The sequence below is a fragment of the Salvelinus alpinus genome, chromosome 20, assembly GCF_045679555.1.
Source record: "Salvelinus alpinus chromosome 20, SLU_Salpinus.1, whole genome shotgun sequence".
In the NCBI taxonomy this organism is placed as follows: Eukaryota; Metazoa; Chordata; class Actinopteri; order Salmoniformes; family Salmonidae; genus Salvelinus; species Salvelinus alpinus.
Window position 1 is genome coordinate 11,400,845 of NC_092105.1, and position 14,477 is coordinate 11,415,321.

General features: G+C 47.5%; 1 protein-coding gene across 8 annotated transcripts in view; it reads left to right on the forward strand.

Moving 5' to 3' along the window:
* LOC139546300 (tensin-1-like) overlaps nucleotides 1-14,477 on the forward strand; it is a 310,397-nt gene that overhangs the window by 228,213 nt on the left and 67,707 nt on the right. For all 8 annotated transcript variants that reach the window (XM_071354505.1, XM_071354508.1, XM_071354507.1 and 5 more), the window contains 3 exons: nucleotides 10,287-10,370; nucleotides 10,978-11,090; nucleotides 11,194-11,254. In XM_071354505.1, the coding sequence (XP_071210606.1) occupies nucleotides 10,287-10,370; nucleotides 10,978-11,090; nucleotides 11,194-11,254 (258 nt within the window). The remainder of the gene's footprint in view (nucleotides 1-10,286; nucleotides 10,371-10,977; nucleotides 11,091-11,193; nucleotides 11,255-14,477) is intronic.

Consider the following 14,477-nt stretch of genomic DNA (forward strand, 5'->3'; position numbering starts at 1 on the left):
AGAGGGGAGTGAGAGAGGAGAAAGAGGAGAGAGAGAGAGAGAGGAGAAAGGGGAGTGAGAGAGAGAAGAAAGAGGGGAGCGAGAGAGAGGGGAGTGAGAGACAGAAAGGGGAGTGAGAGACAGAAAGGGGAGTGAGAGAGAGAGAGAGAGGGTGAGAGAGAGAGAGAGAGAGAGAGGAGTGAGAGAGAGAGAGGAGAAAGAGGGGAGTGAGAGAGAGGAGAAAGAGGGGAGTGAGAGAGAGGAGAAAGAGGCGAGTGAGAGAGGGAGAGGAGAAAGAGGGGAGTGAGAGAGAGAGCAAGAGAGAGACAGAGAGAGAGAGGGGAGTGAGAGAGAGAGAGAGAGGGAGAGAGAGAGAGAGAGAGAGAGGGAGAGAGAGAGAGAGAGAGAGAGAGAGGAGTGAGAGACAGATTGGGGAGTGAGAGAGGGGGTGAGAGAGAGGTGAGAGGGAGGGATAGAAAGAAGGAGTCACGTAAACTTTAGAACCATAGAGAAGAGTAGGACAGTCAACAAATAAGCAGATGATGAAGAGTCACACGATTCATGTTATCCACTGATCACCGCATTGCCCCTCCCTACCCAACACGTGAAAACTGTGTACAGTACACAGTGTTCCAGTGTTCAGGCTTATTTGTTTTTTAACAAAGCAGGCCCTAATTAAGTCAATGCAATGCAGATAAAGCAAGACAACACTGTGAGTTCACTGAAATGACAACGTCCGCGAAGAGGAGCAGCTTTCTGTGTTTTCCTCTATCTGCTATTGGGCCATTGGATGTATAGGGGCCATTGGATGTATAGGGGCCATTGGATGTATAGGGGCCATTGGATATATTGGGGCCATTGGATATATTGGGGCCTGTGGATGTATTGGGTAATTGGATGTATTGGGAAATTGGATGTATTGGGTAATTGGATGTATTTCGTCATTGCATGTATTGGGCTATTGGAATGTATTGGGCCATTGGATGTATTGGAGCCATTGCATGTATTGAGGCAATTGGATGTATTGGGGCATTGGATGTATTGGGGCCATTGGATGTATTGGGGCCATTGGATGTATTGGGCCATTGGATGTTTTGGGGCATTGGATGTATTGGGGCCATTGGATGTATTGGGGCCATTGGATGTATTGGGCCATTGGATGTTTTGGGGCCATTGGATGTATTGGGCCGTTGGATGTATTGGGCCATTGGATGTATTGGGCCGTTGGATGTATTGGGCCATTGGATGTATTGGGCCATTGGATGTATTTGGGCTATTTGATGTATTGGGCCATTGGATGTATTGGGCCATTGGATGTATTTGGGCTATTTGATGTATTGAGCCATTGGATGTATTGGGGCCATTGGATGTATTGGGGGCATTGGATGTATTGGGGCCATTGGATGTATTGGGGCCATTGGATGTATTGGGCCATTGAATGTTTTGGGGCTATTGGATGTATTGGGGCCATTGGATGTATTGGGCCATTGGATGTATTGGGCCATTGGATGTATTGGGGCCATTTGATGTATTGGGCCATTGGATGTATTGGGCCATTGGATGTATTGGGGCCATTTGATGTATGGGGCCATTGGAAGTATTGGGGGTCACAGTCTCTTGACCCTAGCGTCACTTTTTTAACAGTTGAAATAGAGTCCTTTGAAGAGGTCTATAGATATGACTGAGCGCTAACTGGAAGAACTGTGACATTTTCAGCTTCCAGGAATTGTGTACAGATCCTTGCGTCATGGGGCCGTGCATTTTCAGGCTGAGACATTATTATTAATATCTGTTTTTTTTAACCTTTATTTAACCAGGTAGGCCAGTTGAGAACAAGTTCTCATTTACAACTGCGACTTGGCCAAGATAAAGCAAAGCAGTGTGACACAGTCAACACAGAGTTACACATGGAATAAACAAGCGTACAATCAATAACACAATAGAAAAAGTCTATATACAGTGTGTGCAAATTAAGTAAGATTAGGGAGGTAAGGCACTAAATTAGCCATAGTGGCAAAATAATTACAATTTAGCAATTAAACACTGGAGTGATAGATGTGCAGAAGATGAATGTGCAAGTAGAGATACTGGGGTGCAAAGAAGCAACAAGAAAAAATAACAATGGGGATGAGGTGGTTGGGTGGCCTATTTGCAGATGGGCTATGATAGGTAAGCTGCTCTGACAGCTGATGCTTAAAGTTAGTGAGGGAGATATGAGTCTCCAGCTTCAGTGATTTTTGCAATTCGTTCCAGTCATTGGCAGCAGAGAACTGGAAGGAAAGGTGGCCAATAAAGGAGTTGGCTTTGGGGGTGACCAGTGAAACATACCTGCTGGAGCGAGTGCTACGGGTGGGTGCTGCTATGGTGACCAGTGAGCTGAGATAAGGCGGGGCTTTACCAAGAAAATACTTGTAGATGACCTGGAGCCAGTGGGTTTGGCGACGAATATGAAGCGAGGGCCAGCCAACGAGAACATACAGGTCTCAGTGGTGGGTAGTATATGGTAGTATTTCGTACTTCCGGCGCCGGAAAGAGATGGCCGCCTCGCTTCGCGTTCCTTGGAAAATATGCAGTATTTTGTTTTTTTATGTGTTATTTCTTACATCGGTACCCCAGGTAATCTTAGGTTTCATTACATACAGTCGGGAGGAACTACTGAATATACGATTAACGTCAACTCATCATCGTTCCTACCAGGAATATGACTTTCCCGAAACGGATCCAGTGTTTTGCCTTCCACCCAATACAATGGATCTGATCCCAGCCGGCGACCCTGTGCGACGCCGTAAAAGGGGCAAACGAGGCGGTCTCGTGGTCAGGCTTCGGAGACGGGCACATCGCGCTCCACTCCCTAGCATACTACTCGCCAATGTCCCGTCTCTTGACAATAAGGTTGATGAAATCCGAGCACGGGTAGCATTCCAGAGAGACATCAGGGATTGCAACGTGCTCTGCTTCACGGAAACATGGCTAACTCAAGACACGCTAACGGAGTCGGTGCAGCCAGCTGGTTTCTTCATGCATCGCGCCGACAGAAACAAACATCTTTCTGGTAAGAAGAGGGGCGGGGGGGTATGCCTTATGATTAACGAGACGTGGTGTGATCATCATAACAACACACAGGAACTCAAGTCATTCTGTTCACCTGATCTAGAACTCCTCACAATCAAATGTCGACCGCATTATCTACCAAGGGAATTCTCTTCAATCATAATCACAGCCGTATATATTCCCCCCCAAGCAGACACATCGATGGCCCTGAACGAACTTTATCTGACTCTTTGTAAACTGGAAACCACACACCCTGAGGCTGCATTCATCGTAGCTGGGGATTTTAACAAGGCTAATCTAAAAACAAAACTCCCTAAATTCTATCAGCATATCGATTGTGCTACCAGGGCTGGAAAAACCCTAGATCATTGTTATACTAATTTCCGCGACGCATATAAGGCCCTCCCCCGCCCCCCTTTCGGAAAAGCTGACCACGACTCCATTTTGTTGATTCCAGCCTACAAACAGAAACTAAAACAACAAGCTCCCGCGCTCAGGTCTGTTCAACGCTGGTCCGACCAATCTGAATCCACGCTTCAAGACTGCTTCGATCACGCGGATTGGAATATGTTCCGCATTGCGTCCAACAACAATATTGACGAATATGCTGATTCGGTGAGCGAGTTCATTAGGAAGTGCATTGACGATGTCGTACCCACAGCAACGATTAAAACATTCCCAAACCAGAAACCGTGGATTGACGGCAGCATTCGCGTGAAACTGAAAGCGCGAACCACTGCTTTTAACCAGGGCAAGGTGACCGGAAGCATGACCGAATACAAACAGTGTAGCTATTCTCTCCGCAAGGCAATCAAACAGGCTAAGTCCCAGTACAGAGACAAAATCGAGTCGCAATTCAACAGCTCAGACACAAGAGGTATGTGGCAGGGTCTACAGTCAATCACGGATTACAAAAAGAAAACCAGCCCCGTCGCGGACCAGGATGTCTTGCTCCCAGACAGGCTAAACAACTTTTTTGCCCGCTTTGAGGACAATACAGTGCCACTGACACGGCCCCCTACCAAAACCTGCGGGCTCTCCTTCACTGCAGCCGAGGTGAGTAAAACATTTAAACGTGTTAACCCTCGCAAGGCTGCAGGCCCAGACGGCATTCCCAGCCGCGTCCTCAGAGCATGCGCAGACCAGCTGGCTGGTGTGTTTACGGACATATTCAATCAATCCTTATCCCAGTCTGCTGTTCCCACATGCTTCAAGAGGGCCACCATTGTTCCTGTTCCCAAGAAAGCTAAGGTAACTGAGCTAAACGACTACCGCCCCGTAGCACTCACTTCCGTCATCATGAAGTGCTTTGAGAGACTAGTCAAGGACCATATCACCTCCACCCTACCGGACACCCTAGACCCACTCCAATTTGCTTACCGACCCAATAGGTCCACAGACGACGCAATCGCAACCACACTGCACACTGCCCTAACCCATCTGGACAAGAGGAATACCCATGTGAGAATGCTGTTCATCGATTACAGCTCAGCATTTAACACCATAGTACCCTCCAAACTCGTCATCAAGCTCGAGACCCTGGGTCTCGACCCCGCCCTGTACAACTGGGTCCTGGACTTCCTGACGGGCCGCCCCCAGGTGGTGAGGGTAGGTAACAACATCTCCACCCCGCTGATCCTCAACACTGGGGCCCCACAAGGGTGCGTTCTGAGCCCTCTCCTGTACTCCCTGTTCACCCACGACTGCGTGGCCATGCACGCCTCCAACTCAATCATCAAGTTTGCGGATGACACTACAGTGGTAGGCTTGATTACCAACAACGACGAGACGGCCTACAGGGAGGAGGTGAGGGCCCTCGGAGTGTGGTGTCAGGAAAATAACCTCAGACTCAACGTCAACAAAACAAAGGAGATGATTGTGGACTTCAGGAAACAGCAGAGGGAGCACCCCCCTATCCACATCGACGGGTCAGTAGTGGAGAAGGTGTAAAGTTTTAAGTTCCTCGGTGTACACATCACGGACAAACTGAATTGGTCCACCCACACAGACAGCGTTGTGAAGAAGGCGCAGCAGCGCCTCTTCAACCTCAGGAGGCTGAAGAAATTCGGCTTGTCACCAAAAGCACTCACAAACTTCTACAGATGCACAATCGAGAGCATCCTGTCGGGCTGTATCACCGCCTGGTACGGCAACTGCTCCGCCCACAACCGTAAGGCTCTCCAGAGGGTAGTGAGGTCTGCAGAACGCATCACCGGGGGCAAACTACCTGCCCTCCAGGACACCTACACCACCCGATGTCACAGGAAGGCCATAAAGATCATCAAGGACAACAACCACCCAAGCCACTGCCTGTTCACCCCGCTATCATCCAGAAGGCGAGGTCAGTACAGGTGCATCAAAGCAGGGACAGAGAGACTGAAAAACAGCTTCTATCTCAAGGCCATCAGACTGTTAAACAGCCACCACTAACATTTAGCGGCCGCTGCCAACATACTGACTCAACTCCAGCCACTTTAAAAATGGGAATTGATGGAAATTATGTAAAAATGTACCACTAGCCACTTTAAACAATGCCACTTAATATAATGTTTACATACCCTACATTACCCATCTCATATGTATATACTGTACTCTATATCATCTACTGCATCTTGCCATCTTTATGTAATACATGTACCACTAGCCACTTTAAACTATGCCACTTTATGTTTACATACCCTACAGTACTCATCTCATATGTATATACCGTACTCTATACCATCTACTGCATCTTGCCATGCCGTTCTGTACCACCACTCATTCATATATCTTTATGTACATATTCTTCATCCCTTTACACTTGTGTGTGTGTATAAGGTAGTAGTTGTGGAATTGTTAGGTTAGATTACTTGTTGGTTATTACTGCATTGTCGGAACTAGAAGCACAAGCATTTCGCTACACTCGCATTAACATCTGCTAACCATGTGTATGTGACTAATAAAATTTGATTTGATGATTTGATTTGATTATGGGGCTTTGGTGACAAAATGGATGGCACTGTGATAGACTGCATCCAATTTGCTGAGTAGAGTGTTGGAGGCTATTTTGTAAATGACAAAGTCGAGGATTGGTAGGATAATCAGTTTTACGAGGGTGTGTTTGGCAGCATGAGTGAAGGATGCTTTGTTGCGAAATAGGAAGCCGAATCTAGATTTAATTTTGGATTGCAGATGCTTGATGTGAGTCTGGAAGGAGAGTTTACAGTCTAACCAGACACCTAGGTATTTGTAGTTGTCCACATATTCTAAGTCAGAACCGTCCAGAGTAGTGATGCTGGGCGGGCGGGCAGGTGTGGGCAGCAATCAGTTGAAGAGCATGCATTTAGTTTTACTTGCATTTAAGAGCAGTTGAAGGCCACGGAAGGAGAGTTGTATGGCATTGAAGCTCGTCTGGAGGTTTTTTATCACAGTGTCCAAAGAAGGGCCACAAGTATACAGAATGGTGTCGTCTGCGTAGAGGTGGATCAGAGAAGAGTCGGCCCGAGAATTTAACCCTGTGGCACCCCCATAGAGACTGCCAGAGGTCCGGACAACAGGCCATCCAGTTTGACACACTGAACTCTTTCTGAGAAGTAGTTGGTGAACCAGGCGAGGCAGTCATTTGAGAAACCAAGGCTATTGAGTCTGTCGATAAGAATGCGGTGATTGACAGAGTCGAAAGCCTTGGCCAGGTCGATGATTACAGCTGCACAGTACTGTCTTTTGTCGATGGCGGTTATGATATCGTTTAGGACCTTGAGTGTGGCTGAGGTGGCTGAGGTGCACCCATGACCAACTCGGAAGCCAGATTGCATAGCGGAAATGGTCGGTGATCTGATGTTAACTTGGCTTTCAAAGACCTTAGAAAGGCAGGGCAGGATGGAAATAGGTCTGTAACAGTTTGGGTCCAGAGTGTCTCCCATTTGAAGAGGGGGATGACCGCGGCAGCTTTCCAATCTTTGGGGATCTCAGACGATACGAAAGAGAGATTGAACAGGCTAGTAAATAGGGGTTGCAACAATTGCGGCGGATAATTTTAGAAAGAGAGAGTCCAGATTGTCTAGCCCGGCTGATTTGTAGGGGTCCAGCTATCTGGATTTGGGTGAAGGAGAAATGGGGGAGGCTTGGGCAAATTGCTGTGGGGGGTGCAGAGCTGTTGACCTGTGTAGCGGTAGCCAGGTGGAAAGTATGGCCAGCCGTAGAAAAATGCTTATTGAAATTCTTGATTATCGAAGATTTATCGGTGGTGACGGTGTTTCCTAGCCTAGGAGGTGCTCTTATAACGCGAGGTGATGGCGGCAGATGAATGGCATCTATGGGTCTCAGGATCTCATCACGGTATGAGTATGTATTCAAATTGACATAGATAAAATACAATTGTGTTTGTTGTCCGTAGTTAATGTCTGTCCATACCATCACCCCACCGCCACCGTGGGGCACTCTGTTCACAACGTTGACATTAGCAAAGCGCTCGCCCACATGACGCCCACCATCTACCTGGTACAGTTGAAACCAGGATTAATCTGTTTAATCTTCTCCAGCATGCCAGTGGCCATCAAAGGTTACGGCGCCAAACTGTAGTCAGGTTAAGACCCTGGTGAGGATGACGAGCACACAGATGAGCTTCCCTGAGACGGTTTCTGACAGTTTGTGGAGAAATTCTTAGGTTGTGCAAACCCACAATTTCATCAGCTGTCCGGGTGGCTGGTCTCAGATGATCCCACAGGTGAAGAAGTCGGGTGTGGAAATCCTGCGCTGGCGTGGTTACACTTGGTCTGCAGTTTTGAAGCCGGTTGAATGTACTTAACAAATTCTCTAAAATGATGTTGGAGGCTGATTATGGTAGAGAAATTAACATTACATTTTCTGGAAACAGCTCTGGTGGACATTCCTGTAGTCAGCATGCCAATTGCATGCTCCTTCAAAACTTGAGACATCTGTGGTATTGTGTTGTGTGACAAAACTACGCATTTTAGATTATTGTGCCCAGCACAAGGTGCACCTGTGTAATGAACACGCTGTTTCATCAGCTTCTTGATATACCACATACAGTGGGGAGAACAAGTATTTGATACACTGACAATTTTGCAGGTTTTCCTACTTACAAAGCATGTAGAGGTCTGTAATTTTTATCATAGGTACACTTCAACTGTGAGAGAAGGAATCTAAAACAAAAATCCAGAAAATCACATTGTATGATTTTTAAGTAATTAATTTGCATTTTATTGCATGACATAAGTATTTGATACATCAGAAAAGCAGAACTGAATATTTGGTACAGAAACCTTAGTTTGCAATTACAGAGATCATACGTTTCCTGTAGTTCTTGACCAGGTTTGCACACACTGCAGCAGGGATTTTGGCCCACTCCTCCATACAGACCTTCTCCAGATCCTTCAGGTTTCGGGGCTGTCGCTGGGCAATACGGACTTTCGGCTCCCTCCAAAGATTTTCTATTGGGTTCAGGTCTGGAGACTGGCTAGGCCACTCCAGGACCTTGAGATGCTTCTTACGGAGCCACTCCTTAGTTGCCCTGGCTGTGTGTTTCGGGTCGTTGTCATGCTGGAAGACCCAGCCACGACCCATCTTCAATGCTCTTACTGAGGGAAGGAGGTTGTTGGTCAAGATCTCGCGATACATGGCCCCATCCATCCTCCCCTCAATACGGTGCAGTCGTCCTGTCCCCTTTGCAGAAAAGCATCCCCAAAGAATGATGTTTCCACCTCCATGCTTCACGGTTGGGATGGTGTTCTTGGGGTTGTACTCATCCTTCTATTCCTCCAAACACGGCGAGTGGAGTTTAGAGCAAAAAGCTCTATTTTTGTCTCATCAGACCACATGACCTTCTCCCATTCCTCCTCTGGATCATCCAGATGGTCATTGGCAAACTTCAGACGGGCCTGGACATGCGCTGGCTTGAGCAGGGGGACCTTGCGTGCGCTGCAGGATTTTAATCCATGACGGCGTAGTGTGTTACTAATGGTTTTCTTTGAGACTGTGGTCCCAGCTCTCTTCAGGTCATTGACCAGGTCCTGCCGTGTAGTTCTGGGCTGATCCCTCACATTCCTCATGATCATTGATGCCCCAGGAGGTGAGATCTTGCATGGAGCCCCAGACCGAGGGTGATTGACCGTCATCTTGAACTTCTTCCATTTTCTAATAATTGTGCCAACAGTTGTTGCCTTCTCACCAAGCTGCTTGGCTATTGTCCTGTAGCCCATCCCAGCCTTGTACAGGTCTACAATTTATCCCTGATGTCCTTACACAGCTCTCTGGTCTTGGCCATTGTGGAGAGGTTGGAGTCTGTTTGATTGAGTGTGTGGACAGGTGTCTTTTATACAGGTAACGAGTTCAAACAGGTGCAGTTAATACAGGTAATGAGTGGAGAACAGGAGGGCTTCTTAAAGAAAAACTAACAGGTCTGTGAGAGCCGGAATTCTTACTGGTTGGTAGGTGATCAAATACTTATGTCATGCAATAAAATGCAAATTAATTACTTAAAAATCATACAATGTGATTTTCTGGATTTTTGTTTTAGATTCCGTCTCTCACAGTTGAAGTGTACCTATGATAAAAATGACAGACCTCTACATGCTTTGTAAGTAGGAAAACCTGCAAAATCGGCAGTGTATCAAATACTTGTTCTCCCCACTGTATATCATCTCATGTCAGATGGATGCATTATCTTGGCGAAGGAGAAATGCTCACTAACAGGGATGTAAACAAATGTGTACACAAAATTTGAGAGAACATTTCTGGGTTATTTTATTTTGGCTCATGAAACATGGGACCAACACAGATAAATCACACATTAACAAGAGTACACCAACTTTCTTCTTAGATATGTTACTTCCACTAGATAGCTTTCTGTGAAAGCACTGTTGTATTTCAGAGATTCAGCTGATCAAGTTCACAAGATCTCCAAAAACGGTGACAAACGATGCTGTACTTATTTTCAAACCTGTGTTTCTTATGTTCTGGTTGAGATGTTCCCCTCATTTAACAGTAGGGAAAGTCTGGTAGTTGTGCCATGTTAGCTAGCCCTAGTCGGCAAGTGTTGCTACAATATACTACAGTCATGTCCACGAAACACTACAGTGAATACTATAGTTTACTTCAGTCATGTCCGCAAAAACACTACAGTAAATACTATATTATACTACAGTCATAACTGCAAAAACACTACAGTGAATACTATACAGTCACGTCTGCAAAACACTACTGTAAAATGTGTGTGGGTACAAGTTCTGACGAGATGTTTGTCTCTTTGTGTTTAGTGCCGACCAGGCCCTGGACAGGTTTGCCATGAAGAGGTTCTATGAAGACAAAGTGCTTCCTGTGGGTCAGCCGTCTCAGAAGAGGTCAGTTTCCCTTCACTTCCTGTCTGACCTCTCTACTTCCTCTTTGACTCCACTATCATTTCCTGTTTCATGTCTCTTTATGACTTTGGTCCCAGAGTGAAGTGAGATACTCGACCAATAGAGTTCACCTTACTCTCCATACCACTCTCTTTGTCTTTCTTTCAATTTGTTGACATTTTCTGTAGCAGAAACAGAGGCCTCCTTATCCTTTTGCGTCCTAATTTATAGAGTTAAGGCAATGTCTGATTCATCCGTAGACTGAAAGTCATAAGGGACTATGCATGATGTAAGCTTCTGTTGTTGTCTTTGCAACGGTTATAAGTAGAGGCAGCATGTCCAGTTTACAATGATGGCATGCTAATCCCTCTGGTGAATTTTTTCTCTTGATCCTGTTCTTCCTTGCCCTCTCCTGTTCTCCCTTGCCCTCTCTCTCTCTCTCTCTCTCTCTCTCTCTCTCTCTCTCTCTCTCTCTCTCTCTCTCTCTCTCTCTCTCTCTCTCTCTCTCTCTCTGTCTCTCTCTGTCTCTCTCTGTCTCTCTCTGTCTCTCTCTGTCTCTCTCTGTCTCTCTCTGTGTCTCTCTCTGTCTCTGTCTCTGTCTCTCCCCCAGGTATGTACAGTACTTTAGCGGCCTTCTTTCTGGGCATATCAAGATCAACAACAAACCCCTGTTCCTTCACCATGTCATCATGCACGGCATCCCCAACTTTGAGTCCAAAGGAGGTGAGAGTTGACACACACACGCACGCACGCACGCACACGCACACGCACACGCACACGCACGCACACACACACTCTTACTCAGTGTTCTGCGATGGCTTTTCAGGTTGTCGCCCTTTCCTCAAGATCTATCAGGCCATGCAGCCAGTCTACACATCTGGGATCTAGTAAGTACACACACACACACACACACACACACACATACACACACACACACACACACACACACACACACACACACACACACACACACACACACACACACACACACACACACACACACACACACACACACACACACACACACACACAGCGCAGGCGCCGGAACAGCGCAGGCGCCGGAAAGAGATGGCTGCCTCGCTTCGCGTTCCTTGGAAAATATGCAGTATTTTGTTTTTTTACGTGTTATTTCTTACATCGGTACCCCGGGTAATCTTAGGTTTCATTACATACAGTCGGGAGGAACTACTGAATATACGATTAACGTCAACTCATCATCGTTCCTACCAGGAATATGACTTTCCCGAAACGGATCCAGTGTCTTGCCTTCCACACAATACAATGGATCTGATCCCAGCCGGCGACCCTGTGCGTCGCCGAAAAAGGGGAAAACGTGGCGGTCTCGTGGTCAGGCTTCGGAGACGGGCACATCGCGCTCCACTCCCTAGCATACTACTCGCCAATGTCCAGTCTCTTGACAATAAGGTTGATGAAATCCGAGCACGGGTAGCATTCCAGAGAGACATCAGGGATTGCAACGTGCTCTGCTTCACGGAAACATGGCTAACTCAAGGGACGCTAACGGAGTCGGTGCAGCCAGCTGGTTTCTCCATGCATCGCGCCGACAGAAACAAACATCTTTCCGGTAAGAAGAGGGGCGGGGGGGTATGCCTTATGATTAACGAGAAGTGGTGTGATCATCATAACAACACACAAGAACTCAAGTCGTTCTGTTCACCTGATCTAGAACTCCTCACAATCAAATGTCGACCGCATTATCTACCAAGGGAATTCTCGTCAATCATAATCACAGCCGTATACATTCCCCCCCAAGCAGACACATCGATGGCCCTGAACGAACTTTATCTGACTCTTTGTAAACTGGAAACCACACACCCTGAGGCTGCATTCATCGTAGCTGGGGATTTTAACAAGGCTAATCTAAAAACAAAACTCCCTAAATTCTATCAGCATATCGATTGTGCTACCAGGGCTGGAAAAACACTAGACCATTGTTACACTAATTTCCGCGACGCTTATAAGGCCCTCCCCCGCCCCCCTTTCGGAAAAGCTGACCACGACTCCATTTTGTTGATTCCAGCCTACAAACAAAAACTCAAACAACAAGCTCCCGCGCTCAGGTCTGTTCAACGCTGGTCCGACCAATCTGAATCCACGCTTCAAGACTGCTTCGATCACGCAGATTGGAATATGTTCCGCATCGCGTCCAACAACAATATTGACGAATATGCTGATTCGGTGAGCGAGTTCATTAGGAAGTGCATTGACGATGTCGTACCCACAGCAACGATAAAAACATTCCCAAACCAGAAACCGTGGATTGACGGCAGCATTCGCGTGAAACTGAAAGCGCGAACCACTGCTTTTAACCAGGGCAAGGTGACCGGAAGCATGACCGAATACAAACAGTGTAGCTATTCTCTCCGCAAGGCAATCAAACAGGCCAAGTCTCAGTACAGAGACAAAATCGAGTCGAAATTCAACAGCTCAGACACAAGAGGTATGTGGCAGGGTCTACAGTCAATCACGGATTACAAAAAGAAAACCAGCCCCGTCGAGGACCAGGATGTCTTGCTCCCAGACAGGCTAAACAACTTTTTTGCCCGCTTTGAGGACAATACAGTGCCACTGACACGGCCCCCTACCAAAACCTGCGGGCTCTCCTTCACTGCAGCCGAGGTGAGTAAAACATTTAAACGTGTTAACCCTCGCAAGGCTGCAGGCCCAGACGGCATTCCCAGCCGCGTCCTCAGAGCATGCGCAGACCAGCTGGCTGGTGTGTTTACGGACATATTCAATCAATCCTTATCCCAGTCTGCTGTTCCCACATGCTTCAAGAGGGCCACCATTGTTCCTGTTCCCAAGAAAGCTAAGGTAACTGAGCTAAACGACTACCGCCCCGTAGCACTCACTTCCGTCATCATGAAGTGCTTTGAGAGACTAGTCAAGGACCATATCACCTCCACCCTACCGGACACCCTAGACCCACTCCAATTTGCTTACCGACCCAATAGGTCCACAGACGACGCAATCGCAACCACACTGCACACTGCCCTAACCCATCTGGACAAGAGGAATACCCATGTGAGAATGCTGTTCATCGATTACAGCTCAGCATTTAACACCATAGTACCCTCCAAACTCGTCATCAAGCTCGAGACCCTGGGTCTCGACCCCGCCCTGTGCAACTGGGTCCTGGACTTCCTGACGGGCCGCCCCCAGGTGGTGAGGGTAGGTAACAACATCTCCACCCCGCTGATCCTCAACACTGGGGCCCCACAAGGGTGCGTTCTGAGCCCTCTCCTGTACTCCCTGTTCACCCACGACTGCGTGGCCATGCACGCCTCCAACTCAATCATCAAGTTTGCGGATGACACTACAGTGGTAGGCTTGATCACCAACAACGACGAGACGGCCTACAGGGAGGAGGTGAGGGCCCTCGGAGTGTGGTGTCAGGAAAATAACCTCATACTCAACGTCAACAAAACAAAGGAGATGATTGTGGACTTCAGGAAACAGCAGAGGGAGCACCCCCCTATCCACATCGACGGGTCAGTAGTGGAGAAGGTGGAAAGTTTTAAGTTCCTCGGTGTACACATCACGGACAAACTGAACTGGTCCACCCACACAGACAGCGTTGTGAAGAAGGCGCAGCAGCGCCTCTTCAACCTCAGGAGGCTGAAGAAATTCGGCTTGTCACCAAAAGCACTCACAAACTTCTACAGATGCACAATCGAGAGCATCCTGTCGGGCTGTATCACCGCCTGGTACGGCAACTGCTCCGCCCACAACCGTAAGGCTCTCCAGAGGGTAGTGAGGTCTGCAGAACGCATCACCAGGGGCAAACTACCTGCCCTCCAGGACACCTACACCACCCGATGTCACAGGAAGGCCATAAAGATCATCAAGGACAACAACCACCCAAGCCACTGCCTGTTCACCCCGCTATCATCCAGAAGGCGAGGTCAGTACAGGTGCATCAAAGCAGGGACCGAGAGACTGAAAAACAGCTTCTATCTCAAGGCCATCAGACTGTTAAACAGCCACCACTAACATTTAGCGGCCGCTGCCAACATACTGACTCAACTCCAGCCACTTTAAAAATGGGAATTGATGGAAATTATGTAAAAATGTACCACTAGCCACTTT